General features: G+C 44.5%; 1 protein-coding gene across 1 annotated transcript; it reads left to right on the plus strand.

Annotated features, from left to right (window-relative positions):
* Positions 1-5,292: 5,292 nt before the first annotated feature.
* LOC137671517 (E3 ubiquitin-protein ligase RBBP6-like) lies at positions 5,293-11,229 on the plus strand. The gene is made up of 4 exons (XM_068415112.1): positions 5,293-5,458; positions 6,109-6,208; positions 9,313-9,349; positions 11,122-11,229. The coding sequence occupies exons 1-4, from the start codon at positions 5,293-5,295 to the stop codon at positions 11,227-11,229; spliced, it is 411 nt and encodes a 136-aa protein (XP_068271213.1).
* The last annotated feature ends 4,283 nt before the right edge of the window (positions 11,230-15,512 follow it).

The following is a 15,512-nucleotide window of genomic DNA, read 5'->3' on the forward strand; positions in this document are numbered from 1 at the left end:
GGACCTCGAAAGACCATCTAGTCCAATCCCCCTGCCAGAGCAGGATTACCTAGATCATGTCACACAGGAACGCGTCCAGGTGGGTTTTGAATGTCTCCAGAGAAGGAGACTCCGCAACCTCTCTGGGCAGCCTGTTCCAGTGTTCGGTTACCCTCACTGTAAAGAAGTTTTTCCTCCTATTTATCTGGAACCTCCTGTGTTCCAGCTTGCACCCGTTGCGTCTTGTCAATGGATGTCACTGAGAAGAGCCTGGCTCCATCCTTGTGACACTTGCCCTTTACATATTTATAAACATTAATGAGGTCCCCCCTCAGTCTCCACTTCTCCAAGCTAAAGAGACCCAGCTCCCTCAGCCTCTCCTACTCATCTCAAGACAAAAAGAAGGAACACTTAAGCAGCTGTTTAGCAATTCGCATACGTTTCGTTAATTTAGCATTGGAAAGTAACACAATTTTGACAGAAGAATTTAATTGGCTGTAAGTTATGGACATTTCAGTGGGGGTTGCAAGAGCCAAAATAGAAGTGTTTCTGGAACGTGGACAATTGCGTGGCTATTTTTGAATTTCTAGTCATTTCTAGTCTAGTTCTAGATCCGTTCTTTGGATGCTGCACCATTTCATTAATTGTAGTACAAACACAGTGGACAGCACAATCTAATTAGTTTGAATGCAGACTGTGTAAATTGTGTAAATGTACCTAGTTGTTCGCAGGAATATACCAATGTGTATGTGTGGCATGCTCTGTGGTCTATTCCTAGTAATGTTTTGTGGGTTTTGGATGTGTTTTGTAAACCGTTTGGGTTCAGAAATATTAGTCTGGTGTCTCTAAAGTTTTCTGTAAATGTTAATGGAAATGATTTCATAGATGTCGATCTGGATTCGTTTACTGTTGAGAACAAACCGTGTATGTGAAACAACCACTAATAAAATGTTGCAACTAGTTGGTTGCTTTTGTGAATGAATGCATAGGAAAACCAAAGCATGAGTGGTTGATCTGAGTGATAGGTGCTTGAAGGTCCAAATCATTTACAGACACTCCTTAAGACCCTGCTTGTATCAGGACTAGTGTGTAATCAAAACATTTGAACAAATACTACTTAAAAAAATCAGCTGGCTTCAATCGTTTGAAGATCCAGTTCTGCATACCATTTATCTTAGTGTCTGTTAAAAGGACACAGTCAACAGGAAAAAACTGCAGGCTTTGCTTACTGTAGTTAAATACCTTAATAGGAAGAAGTTAGCAGGGGGAGAACATGCAGTTTGGACTGCCTACAAGACATGATGGTCAAATTTCTGCTGAAAAGAATATTTTGCTTTGCTGAGGGATTATGAAAAGCTTGATTCCTCTTAACGCTTCTGTGCCTGAAGCTGAATTTCAGCAGGCAAAAACAGCTTCCCTGACTCCTAAGTTGTGTGTCCTTTCAATGCTGCAAAATGTAAATACTGAGACTAGCAAACATCTTTCCCAATGAGATGTACGGTGGATATCTTGTCCTCCAAATGGTCTGGAGCTTAAAATCAGTCTCAAAATACTGGATAGTCTGATTTTTTCTACACATAGCTTCAGTCCACTTGCAAGGCAATTGGATTGGTTCAAGACAAGTCTTGATGTAAGGTACAGAGAGAGCCTAAGGTTTTGAGTGCCCCAGAATGCTCTTTTCAAGGAGGTGAACAGACACATGAACACCATGTAATGGCGTAAGGACTCCCCAGAACGTCTTCAGGACAACTATATTTTATAGAAGTGGCTTTTTTCATGCAACCTCAGCTGGCGTTGTGCTGCTCTTCACAGGACTGGGTGAGGGACGTTGTCTTTGGCTGTGTGGGCTTCAGAGTGTTTCTAACGTGTCTGTCCAATTGTTACCTGCTAAACAGACTGCCAATCTGGCTGAAGCCAATGCTTCTGAAGAAGAGAAAATAAAAGCTATGATGATACAGTCTTGCCGTGCATATGATCCCATCAAGTAAGTGTTGATAATGTCAAATCTGTGCTTTGAAGATTATGGAAAAATTGTGGAGATGTTTGTTTTAACAAGAGAGACACATGCATACTTTTTTCTTTTAGTTACATGAAGAATCCCTCGGGTCCACCTCCACCATCATATACTTGCTTTCCTCGTGGAAAACCCAGCCACTATAGAAAGCACTGCCCAGCAAACAGGGTAAGATTGTGGGGGACTTCTGGTGCTCCATAGTTTTTAACTTTTTTGCCTTGGCAGTTACGTAACAAATCCATGAATCCTCACCTTAAGAATTGTTTCTCTTGGGGTGAAATACTGAGGTTATGAAATATAACAAGGGCAAGTGCAGAGTCCTGCATCTGGGCAAGAACAACCCCAGGTATGAGTACAAGTTGGGGACAGACCTGCTGGAGAGCAGCGTAGGGGAAAGGGACGTGGGGGTCCTAGTGGACAGCAGGATGACCATGAGCCAGCAGTGTGCCCTTGTGGCCAAGAAGGCCAATGGCATCCTGGGGGGTATTAGAAGGGGTGTGGTTAGCAGGTCAAGAGAGGTTCTCCTCCCCCTCTACTCTGCCCTGGTGAGGCCGCATCTGGAATATTGTGTCCAGTTCTGGGCTCCTCAGTTCAAGAAGGACAGGGAACTGCTAGAGAGAGTCCAGCGCAGAGCCACGAAGATGATTAAGGGGGTGGAACATCTCCCTTCTGAGGAGAGGCTGAGGGAGCTGGGTCTCTTTAGCTTGGAGAAGAGGAGACTGAGGGGTGACCTCATTAATGTTTATAAATATGTAAAGGGCAAGTGTCATGAATGGAGCCAGGCTCTTCTCAGTGACATCCTTTGACAGGACAAGGGGCAATGGGTGCAAGCTGGAACACAGGAGGTTCCAGATAAATAGGAGGAAAAACTTCTTTACAGTGAGGGTAACCGAACACTGGAACAGGCTGCCCAGAGAGGTTGCGGAGTCTCCTTCTCTGGAGACATTCAAAACCCGCCTGGATGCATTCCTGTGTGATATGATCTAGGTAATCCTGCTCCGGCAGGGGGATTGGACTAGATGATCTTTCGAGGTCCCTTCCAATCCCTAACGTTCTGTGATTCTGTGAAATTATTTCCTGTAAAAGGGCTAGCATGTGCCGGATTTGGTTGTTCTGGTAAAGCAGTAAGGTTCAGAGCCAGAGGAGATGACTCAGAGCTATCAGGATCCTATAGGCCCGTAGTGGCAACCAACGTTGGATCATTATCTTTAGTTTGAATATGGCTTCCTGCAGAATACCAGGTTAATCTGTCTGCGAATACCCACATTGTCTCAGAGTCTGCACGGCCTGATAAACTCCATCTAGGATAAAATATACAGTGTGATGGTGTTTTACAATCGGTTTGATGTAAGGGCTTCTGGAGAATCTCCCTTTCACGTTCAGTGGATGTGGTATATAGTGAGTGTTTGGAAGAATCTGTGGAGGAATACCAATTGCCTTTAAGCCTAGGAACAGATCTATGGAACATTCCAGGCATAAGACTCTGCTTTTCACCTGTATGGTCCTAAGATCTGAATTGTCCTTTTCCATCCATTCTATTAATTTTAAGGCTCTGTTGGCGTTTCCAGTTCCCAGCCCCTACAGAGTGAGTAAGCTTGTCCATAGGTTTGCTCTCCAAGCACACCCAGGGGTCTCCTTTCAGACTCGTGACAAACCCTTCTTGGCGGTTCCTTTCTGCAGTGAAAATTCATAACGTAGCTACCCGTCCTGGACCCACTGGGAATTCAATGGGAACGATACCCAGGAGAGTTGCTTTGCAGTAGAGGGTGGGCTTTAGTGCATAGCCAACAGTTGGGCTTGTTTGCCTCAGCTGCTGTAGTTTGGTCTGTGGCTATGGCCGAATTACGAATGGATACGTACAATCCGTATTCCACCACAGACTTTAAGCAAGGCTACCATATTAAAACCTAGGCTTCCAAATCAGTGTTAACAGGAAAAATAAACAGATGCAAATAGCAAAACTAGCTATCCCTTGGATATAGAGGACAGCACTGAAATCAAAAGGGTTTCCTGACCCCAGGTCAGGAACCCATAAGGCATTTAAAGGTCTAAACCAAGCAGTCATGGAAGCTCCCTCGTTAGCCCTGCCAGACCACAGCAAGCCTGTTACGTGATATTTACATGAACAGAAAGGAATAGCCAGTTGGCCCAGAAACATCTGCAAGGTGTAGCATATTACTCAGCAGAACTAGACCTCGTAATTCAAGGCATGATTTCATGCGTGAGGGCTGTTGCAGCAGCAGCTGTGATGATTGAGAAAGCAAGAAATACTGTCCTGGGGAACTTCCTAATGCTGATGGTTCATTCCTTACTTTTTAGCCCTCCTCCTCTCCAAAGCTCAAGCAACTGTGAATGTACCAGAGTTGGGAAGTACATTGGATTATGGCAATAAACACAAAGGGTCCTTGGCTTCTTTGACTGAACTTTCCATAAATACACCAAGACACACTCAAACACCCCGAGATGTCCCCTCCCTTCGCTGGCCCTGCCGTGCGGGCAGCCAAGTGCCACACGGCAAAGCCCTCTGCACGTCCCCAGGCTGTCTTGCCCTGGGTGGCTGCGGACAGGAGGGGACACCGTGTGGTGACAGCCTGGGGGGTGACAGGAGGGACACCAGGCGGTGACAGGCCTGGGCGTGACAGGAGGACACTGGGCTGTGAGAGACCTTGGGGGTCACAGGAAGTCGGCAGTGATGGGCCCAGGGCTGCTGGGAGAGCCACCACAGGCCCAGGGGTGATGGGAGGAGACGCTGGGTGGTGAAGGCCTGGGGGGTGATAGGAGGGACACCACAGGCCTGGGGGTGTGACAGGACACCGGGCAGACACAGGACTGGGGGGGGGTGACAGGACACTGGGTAGAGAAAGGCTCAGGGGGTGACAGGACACCGGGCTGGGCCATGGAAGGCGCGGGGGGTGCGCTGTGCCGTTGCCGTGCGCAGTCACGTGCTGGCAGCTACCCTGCGGTTGGTGGCCGGTAGAACCGCCCAACGGAACGCTGAGGCAGGGGCGCCATATTGGCCACAGCGACCGGTCGGGCTGGGAGCTGCGTGTGAGAGAGGGAGCAGAGGCTGAGAGAGGGAGTAGAGGCCGAGTCGGGGGCCTCTCCCCGTTGTCCGCCCACTTGCCCAGGCTGCAAGGAGGAGCCAGGTGGGCGCCGCCGCTGCGGCCCAGCTTGATTGCTGAGGGCCGTGGGCCAGAGCTGTTGCAGGGGCGGGGGCCGGGTGGCCCTCAGTGTGGAGGCCGTGACACCATCTGCCGTCGTAGACACTGTCGCTGAGCAGGCCTTGCCTGGCCCGGACCATGTCATGCGTCCAGTACAAGTTCTTCTCCAAGCTGAACTATGGTACAGTCACCTTTAACGGCCCCCACATCTGCCTGGGCGACCTCAAGCGCCAGATCATGGCCCGTGAGAAGCTGAAGGCGGCCAACTGCGACCTGCAGATCACCAACGCCCAGACTAAAGAAGGTGCGTGGGGGCGGTGGGCGCGGGGCCTTGGGGACCGCCTGGCTGGCGGCATCGCAGACGCCCTGCAGCGGCCGCAGCCTGCGGGAGCTGCGCTCTGCTCTTGGTGGCTCGTCCCCACGTAGCGTGAGTCAGCCTGGGGCCCATCCCGACGGTGTGTGGGGGGACCGGGAGGGCAAGTGGTGCCGGGGGTTAAGCGGGGTGGGAAGCGATAATGCGACTGGGCCACGGTCGGTAGCTGTGAGTTGTGTTGGGGCCTCACAGAGCTGTTCTGTTGGAGTTGCTGTTCTGACAACTGCCTTCAGACTTGTGTGTTAGACACAGAGCTAGGTGCAGAAGAATACGTGGCTGATGTGAGACATATAGTGCTTAGAAAAGATCAGGAAAGAACCTTGTGCATTAGCAGACTCTCCTTCAGTGACCTTTGAGAGCATTTTGCTTTTGGCATTCCAACTATTTTAAAAAATGAAAAAGATTTTGCTCCTTGTGTTTGGTTCTCAAACCTGAAGATTTCTTGACATGTACTGTTAGTGTGTCAAGACGATCAAAGCGCGATGTTACATAGAAAATTTTGCTTTTGTATCCGTAAAGGGATTCTCTAATTGATTAATTGAATTGACTAATGTTTTTTTCTGTATTTATGCTGTTTTCAGAATACACAGACGAGAATGCCCTGATTCTGAAGAACTCATCGGTCATTGTGAGAAGAATCCCTCCCGGAGGAGTTAAAGCTACCAGCAAAACATATGCTGGGTAAGTATCCATAAAGCATTATATTCTTTGTTAGGACTTTCAGTGTGCTAACTTTTTTATGGATATGAGTTTACAGAGGCATTCAGATTGTATCTTTCTCATTAAAGCTGCTCTTCATTTTTGTCATCATGGGGTAGATTTTAGTGTATCTGTCCCAAAGCAGACTTACCTTTTTAGGCCTGCTGGGACATGGGGTTCAAACTGCAACAATGGTAACTCTTGAGATGATTCTATTGGGTTTGTTCTGAGAGCCAAGTTGTAGATCCTGTTTCCTCTCTGTGGAGAGTTTCCTCATTGTATGTGTTTGCTTTTATTGCTTTTATAGTAAAGACAGCTACGAATTGTAGCGTAAACTCACAATTTGTTCCCATCTCAGAAGACTCCGGCTCTCAGTGTTTGACTCTCTTGCATTTGGGGGAGGAGGGGGCGGGATATGGCAGGTATTGTGACGTCCCAATCTGGGTTTTTTACATACTAGCTGTAGAGGAGAGACCAAGGGCTGCCAGCGGGTGAACACTGCAAACAAGAAGTTTCGTTCATCAGTGATTCCTGTTAGTGTCCTGATGTCCGTTTCAGGCAAGAGAGAAAGAACCGTCTCCTAAAGTGGATTGCCTTTTGTGCAAGGAATAGTTAATCCTTTCCAAACTTGAAACTCAGGAAGCAGTTTAGCACATTACCAAATGTAACTAGTTATCTTTCTGAGTCTGTTTTAACCCTCAGCTGATATCTGTGCTCCATGTTGTAATTCTGTATTCCTAAGAATTATGGAGGACAGAGAATCGGATGTATTCATTAAAATTACAGCTATTCAAATGCAGTCCTGACTAGAGGATTATTGCGGTCATTTATGTGTTCGTACAGTCCAGCTGTGTATATCAGCTGCATTAACAGTGTTTGAATGGTCATGGTTTGCAGCCGCCTTAAAGATATGCCTCTCCACCACAATTAGTAGATCTTATTAGTTGTGGTTTTGCCATGTCTTTTGAATATTGGTTCTCTCTACAGAAGGCAGACTGATGAGTTACAGTGTGTCTCTAACAAACAGTACAGCAGCATCCTGGTTCCCATGAAGCATTTGCAAGCAAAAAAGCCTGAATTTACGTGGCTCTGCATGTAAACTTGGGGCATATTACTGCAGTAGGTGCAGTGCTTTCAGGCACTACCTAGTAACTCTGGATGCCACAGGACTGTCCTTATAAACATGGCCTTGTTTTGGGGGGTTAATGTAAATATGTGTGCTGAGTGCTGTCTTGTCATTGCACCTTATGTTTCTGGTTGGATGGCACCCTGTCCTGGTATGGTAATGCTGCCCTAAAACAAGAGGAGAGATGCTGCCCACATCAAAGATCAAATAGATACCTGTCTGTGGGGATAAGGAAAGAATGGCACTGCTGTTCTAACATTGAAAATTAAGCAGCAGATGAGCTTTCTGTTCCTTCAGCTGGAAACATTGCAGAAACAACTGGGAGAGGGGTTAATGTTTGGGAATGATTAATGTATGCTGTAGTGGTGGAAAGGCCTTTAAAAATAAGTTGCTCGCTTTGTAGTATGTTCTTCAAGGTAAATGGGTGAAGAAACCATTGTGTGGCAATCTAAATTATTTCCCTGTACTTCCTCAACTTCAGGAGGTACGTGGCTGTCATTGTGAGCCTGGGGGTGTTCTAGCAGTGGCAGGAAGCAGGAGCCTTTCGATTTGTACATAAATTCCACAGCAGCCTTTGAATTGCCTCTGCTCATGGGACGCTTTGGATGATGGATGAATTGTTTATTAATTATATCCATGGTGGCATGTCTGATCCATGATCAGTAGCATGCAGACCCAGATCCATGAGTATGTGGTATCTCAGCAAGTTGTCAAATGTAATAAATATTTCACAGAATCACAGAATCACAGAATCACAGAATGTTAGGGATTGGAAGGGACCTCGAAAGATCATCTAGTCCAATCCCCCTGCCGGAGCAGGATTGCCTAGACCATATCACACAGGAACGCGTCCAGGCGGGTTTTGAATGTCTCCAGAGAAGGAGACTCCACAACCTCTCTGGGCAGCCTGTTCCAGTGTTCGGTCACCCTCACCGTAAAGAAGTTTTTCCTCATATTTATCTGGAACCTCCTGTGTTCCAGCTTGCACCCATTGCCCCTTGTCCTGTCAAGGGATGTCACTGAGAAGAGCCTGGCTCCATCCTCATGACACTTGCCCTTTACATATTTATAAACATTAATGAGGTCACCCCTCAGTCTCCTGTTCTCCAAGCTAAAGAGACCCAGCTCCCTCAGCCTCTCCTCAGAAGGGAGATGTTCCACTCCCTTAATCATCTTCGTGGCTCTATATTTCCTAATATATTGTAGCATTTTCAAGGTTATCTTAAAGCAACTTCTGGCATTTAAGACCTTTTCTTTTGTCACAGGGCTCCTAAATCACACAAAATCCTAGGAACTGCTTTCAGTGGACATTTCTACTACTATTTTTAGTCAATAGAGCATATGTAACCCATTCCGTCTTTTGGCACTTTCATGGCTAAGTATGGTAGATATCTGCACAGAGTGCTTGGGCTTCCACAAAGAAACACTGTTCTAAAGGCTATGCTGCTGACATTTTTGTTATTTCTTTGTCAGATGACTGATTCTTTTTGACTTAAGTAAACTTGCACTTGGAAGTGTCTCGGCTATCACTGTTCTTTCTTAGAACCTACAGTACTGTATCTGGTACCTGTTTGTAATACCGGGGGGATACAGATTGGCTACAGTTGCCTTCATATTTTGATGGTCGATTATTTAAGAACACAGAGCTGTAGTACAGACTTCATGTTTATGATACTTACATAGCAGAGACAAAATATCTGAGGACTTCCTCTTGCACTGTTGTCTTCTGTATCTGTAAGTCTGAGAGTAATTTGTGACAAAGTAGAAATGGGATTTTTGGAGGTTTCTTTAGTTGTGCTGAATGTACCAAGAGAAAACTATGTGTACGAATAAATCTCCACGTTCACTAGACTATTGGGATAATGTTTTGATGTTCACGTTTTAGAATCAGTTTTCACTGCTTTATGCTGCGTACAAGTGCTTTATTTTAAGATCTGATCACCTTTATTTCTTCTTCTAGAAGTCGAACTGAGACAGCGAGTGGAACATCAAAAGTGGTAGGTACAAGCACAATCTCACACTTTTTTCTACACACTGCACTTCATTCTAAACAATGTAGCCTTGTAGTAATTTTCCAAACATTAACTTATTTTCCAGCAAAGCATGCTATATGTTGTAAATACAATGTACTTCAGCATAGTAAAAACTGAGTAATGCCATCATTGCACACTTCTAAAGTGAATATTTGTATTTGTGCCTAGTAATGCATTGTATTTCCTATTGAATAGGCCAAAATATTTCCTGGATCACAGAATCACAGAATGTTAGGGATTGGAAGGGACCTTGAAAGATCATTTAGTCCAATCTCCCTGCCGGAGCAGGATGACTTTGTGTTGTACAGATAATGTATGATTGTGTTTAGATCATGTAGGTTCAAGGTTTTGACAACTGAACTTGGTTCCATCTTCTGCATCCGTCTGTCTGTAGCTAGTAATATGTATGTTTGTATAGGTTGTGGTGTGGGTTTTGTTTCTTGCAATGAAAATTGTTTGGAGTGTATTTTTTGCCATTTTCATAACGTATCACTTAGCTTTGGTTTTTGAATACTTTTTTTGCCTAATGGCTTTTGAAAATGTTATCAAAATCCACCGAGAAACCATTCTTGATAAACTTGGTACTGTTTCTTACTCTTGACTTAGGGTTCAAACAAATACCAAAGACAACATATCCCATACGTTTTGAGGACAGTTCCATGTGTGCAGCTACATGATTCCTTTTCCTCTCCTTAAATACTTGGGCGTTTGTTCCTAAAACTGTATAATTGAAGTGATATTGGTACATAAATGTCTTTAATATGTTGCTGTGAATTTCAATATCATTGCTACACAAAATGGTATTCCTGCAGTGTGAGGGGAGACTTAGGGTTAGTTAGAAGTAATGAAAGTAAATGAAAGACTAAGCAAAACCATTCCCTTCTTGTTTGCTCTGACTGTGCCTGATTTGGGTTGTGAGTAGCCATAGGCAGGGTGGAAGCCTTGCATCTCTCTTCACAAGTCCTCTCTCTGTCTCACTATAAAAGCAGTACAGCCTCAGGTGCTTTGGTGTTGGAGACGCCATTAGCTTTATTCTTAAAGCTAACTCAGGTCTTGGTCTAAAGTGTGGGGGGGGTTTATTTGGTTTTTTTTTTTAACACATATTTCTGTATGTATTTCAAAGCAGAACCAGGATGTTAGTGTGGTAGGAATAAAGCACTGCAAAGCTTGCCCATTATTGTTGAGCAGTAAAGCAGCAAAAGTAAAATGAGTTAAGAGATTTTTAAAAAAGGCTGCACAAAAGCTTATACTTTGACTATTTCTTCATTGTCTTGCTCTTATGTCAGCTGTCATGCTACACTTCCAAATTTGTTCTGCTGTCCTACTGTTACTACAGCCAAAGCAAGAAATTGGATCCTTTTTGGTTTAGTATTACTATGTCAGTAACTGTAAGGATCTGTAGTTGGTATTTGTCCTCAGAGGCTGCAGAAATGCAGAGTCATGCCCATTGTTTTAGCACCGTCAAACACAACTGTTATCCTTCCTGGCTGAATTTTTAGTTTAGCCAAGCTATTGGGATTTAGGAAACCGCTGTAATTTAAATGAATTCAGTTCACAGAAATGACTATGACTTCTGTGCCTGAAGCTGAATTTCAGCAAGCAAAAACACCTTCCCCGATTTTTACATTTGAGTGACACCCAGAAGATATAGTGCAGATTTTCAGACTACAGTAGAGGTTAACTCTTGCTGTCCTTTGACTAAAACTTGAATATGTGTTTTTATTTTTTGTGAACAGATTGATGACTCTTCTGCATCTATTTCTCTGGCCCAGCTTACTAAGGTATATCTATATTCTTGTCAAATACTTAAAAATCAAAACAAAGCATTTGCTTCGTATATTTAAATCTTATACTGTGATCTATAGCTGGATAACTGTTGCAATGTGAACAAAACTTTAATTTAATTTTTAATAACTTAAAATCTTTGTTTTAACTTTAAAATGTGCGTATATTTTGATACGATCCGGTAAAGAGTAGTTCCCAGTTTGGGAAGATAGAAGGGGAGCACCTTATTGGCCTCCACTTTATGTTACAGTATTACTCAGAATCAGAGAATCACAGAATGTTAGGGATTGGAAGGGACCTCGAAAGACCATCTAGTCCAATCCCCCTGCCAGAGCAGGATTACCTAGATCATGTCACACAGGAACGCGTCCAGGTGGGTTTTGAATGTCTCCAGAGAAGGAGACTCCGCAACCTCTCTGGGCAGCCTGTTCCAGTGTTCGGTTACCCTCACTGTAAAGAAGTTTTTCCTCCTATTTATCTGGAACCTCCTGTGTTCCAGCTTGCACCCGTTGCGTCTTGTCAATGGATGTCACTGAGAAGAGCCTGGCTCCATCCTTGTGACACTTGCCCTTTACATATTTATAAACATTAATGAGGTCCCCCCTCAGTCTCCACTTCTCCAAGCTAAAGAGACCCAGCTCCCTCAGCCTCTCCTACTCATCTCAAGACAAAAAGAAGGAACACTTAAGCAGCTGTTTAGCAATTCGCATACGTTTCGTTAATTTAGCATTGGAAAGTAACACAATTTTGACAGAAGAATTTAATTGGCTGTAAGTTATGGACATTTCAGTGGGGGTTGCAAGAGCCAAAATAGAAGTGTTTCTGGAACGTGGACAATTGCGTGGCTATTTTTGAATTTCTAGTCATTTCTAGTCTAGTTCTAGATCCGTTCTTTGGATGCTGCACCATTTCATTAATTGTAGTACAAACACAGTGGACAGCACAATCTAATTAGTTTGAATGCAGACTGTGTAAATTGTGTAAATGTACCTAGTTGTTCGCAGGAATATACCAATGTGTATGTGTGGCATACTCTGTGGTCTATTCCTAGTAATGTTTTGTGGGTTTTGGATGTGTTTTGTAAACCGTTTGGGTTCAGAAATATTAGTCTGGTGTCTCTAAAGTTTTCTGTAAATGTTAATGGAAATGATTTCATAGATGTCGATCTGGATTCGTTTACTGTTGAGAACAAACCGTGTATGTGAAACAACCACTAATAAAATGTTGCAACTAGTTGGTTGCTTTTGTGAATGAATGCATAGGAAAACCAAAGCATGAGTGGTTGATCTGAGTGATAGGTGCTTGAAGGTCCAAATCATTTACAGACACTCCTTAAGACCCTGCTTGTATCAGGACTAGTGTGTAATCAAAACATTTGAACAAATACTACTTAAAAAAATCAGCTGGCTTCAATCGTTTGAAGATCCAGTTCTGCATACCATTTATCTTAGTGTCTGTTAAAAGGACACAGTCAACAGGAAAAAACTGCAGGCTTTGCTTACTGTAGTTAAATACCTTAATAGGAAGAAGTTAGCAGGGGGAGAACATGCAGTTTGGACTGCCTACAAGACATGATGGTCAAATTTCTGCTGAAAAGAATATTTTGCTTTGCTGAGGGATTATGAAAAGCTTGATTCCTCTTAACGCTTCTGTGCCTGAAGCTGAATTTCAGCAGGCAAAAACAGCTTCCCTGACTCCTAAGTTGTGTGTCCTTTCAATGCTGCAAAATGTAAATACTGAGACTAGCAAACATCTTTCCCAATGAGATGTACGGTGGATATCTTGTCCTTCAAATGGTCTGGAGCTTAAAATCAGTCTCAAAATACTGGATAGTCTGATTTTTTCTACACATAGCTTCAGTCCACTTGCAAGGCAATTGGATTGGTTCAAGACAAGTCTTGATGTAAGGTACAGAGAGAGCCTAAGGTTTTGAGTGCCCCAGAATGCTCTTTTCAAGGAGGTGAACAGACACATGAACACCATGTAATGGCGTAAGGACTCCCCAGAACGTCTTCAGGACAACTATATTTTATAGAAGTGGCTTTTTTCATGCAACCTCAGCTGGCGTTGTGCTGCTCTTCACAGGACTGGGTGAGGGACGTTGTCTTTGGCTGTGTGGGCTTCAGAGTGTTTCTAACGTGTCTGTCCAATTGTTACCTGCTAAACAGACTGCCAATCTGGCTGAAGCCAATGCTTCTGAAGAAGAGAAAATAAAAGCTATGATGATACAGTCTTGCCGTGCATATGATCCCATCAAGTAAGTGTTGATAATGTCAAATCTGTGCTTTGAAGATTATGGAAAAATTGTGGAGATGTTTGTTTTAACAAGAGAGACACATGCATACTTTTTTCTTTTAGTTACATGAAGAATCCCTCGGGTCCACCTCCACCATCATATACTTGCTTTCCTCGTGGAAAACCCAGCCACTATAGAAAGCACTGCCCAGCAAACAGGGTAAGATTGTGGGGGACTTCTGGTGCTCCATAGTTTTTAACTTTTTTGCCTTGGCAGTTACGTAACAAATCCATGAATCCTCACCTTAAGAATTGTTTCTCTTGGGGTGAAATACTGAGGTTATGAAATATAACAAGGGCAAGTGCAGAGTCCTGCATCTGGGCAAGAACAACCCCAGGTATGAGTACAAGTTGGGGACAGACCTGCTGGAGAGCAGCGTAGGGGAAAGGGACGTGGGGGTCCTAGTGGACAGCAGGATGACCATGAGCCAGCAGTGTGCCCTTGTGGCCAAGAAGGCCAATGGCATCCTGGGGGGTATTAGAAGGGGTGTGGTTAGCAGGTCAAGAGAGGTTCTCCTCCCCCTCTACTCTGCCCTGGTGAGGCCGCATCTGGAATATTGTGTCCAGTTCTGGGCTCCTCAGTTCAAGAAGGACAGGGAACTGCTAGAGAGAGTCCAGCGCAGAGCCACGAAGATGATTAAGGGGGTGGAACATCTCCCTTCTGAGGAGAGGCTGAGGGAGCTGGGTCTCTTTAGCTTGGAGAAGAGGAGACTGAGGGGTGACCTCATTAATGTTTATAAATATGTAAAGGGCAAGTGTCATGAATGGAGCCAGGCTCTTCTCAGTGACATCCTTTGACAGGACAAGGGGCAATGGGTGCAAGCTGGAACACAGGAGGTTCCAGATAAATATGAGGAAAAACTTCTTTACAGTGAGGGTAACCGAACACTGGAACAGGCTGCCCAGAGAGGTTGCGGAGTCTCCTTCTCTGGAGACATTCAAAACCCGCCTGGATGCATTCCTGTGTGATATGATCTAGGTAATCCTGCTCCGGCAGGGGGATTGGACTAGATGATCTTTCGAGGTCCCTTCCAATCCCTAACGTTCTGTGATTCTGTGAAATTATTTCCTGTAAAAGGGCTAGCATGTGCCGGATTTGGTTGTTCTGGTAAAGCAGTAAGGTTCAGAGCCAGAGGAGATGACTCAGAGCTATCAGGATCCTATAGGCCCGTAGTGGCAACCAACGTTGGATCATTATCTTTAGTTTGAATATGGCTTCCTGCAGAATACCAGGTTAATCTGTCTGCGAATACCCACATTGTCTCAGAGTCTGCACGGCCTGATAAACTCCATCTAGGATAAAATATACAGTGTGATGGTGTTTTACAATCGGTTTGATGTAAGGGCTTCTGGAGAATCTCCCTTTCACGTTCAGTGGATGTGGTATATAGTGAGTGTTTGGAAGAATCTGTGGAGGAATACCAATTGCCTTTAAGCCTAGGAACAGATCTATGGAACATTCCAGGCATAAGACTCTGCTTTTCACCTGTATGGTCCTAAGATCTGAATTGTCCTTTTCCATCCATTCTATTAATTTTAAGGCTCTGTTGGCGTTTCCAGTTCCCAGCCCCTACAGAGTGAGTAAGCTTGTCCATAGGTTTGCTCTCCAAGCACACCCAGGGGTCTCCTTTCAGACTCGTGACAAACCCTTCTTGGCGGTTCCTTTCTGCAGTGAAAATTCATAACGTAGCTACCCGTCCTGGACCCACTGGGAATTCAATGGGAACGATACCCAGGAGAGTTGCTTTGCAGTAGAGGGTGGGCTTTAGTGCATAGCCAACAGTTGGGCTTGTTTGCCTCGGCTGCTGTAGTTTGGTCTGTGGCTATGGCCGAATTACGAATGGATACGTACAATCCGTATTCCACCACAGACTTTAAGCAAGGCTACCATATTAAAACCTAGGCTTCCAAATCAGTGTTAACAGGAAAAATAAACAGATGCAAATAGCAAAACTAGCTATCCCTTGGATATAGAGGACAGCACTGAAATCAAAAGGGTTTCCTGACCCCAGGTCAGGAACCCATAAGGCATTTAAAGGTCTAAACC

Source organism: Nyctibius grandis, chromosome 17 (assembly GCF_013368605.1).
Source record: "Nyctibius grandis isolate bNycGra1 chromosome 17, bNycGra1.pri, whole genome shotgun sequence".
Lineage (NCBI taxonomy): Eukaryota > Metazoa > Chordata > Aves > Nyctibiiformes > Nyctibiidae > Nyctibius > Nyctibius grandis.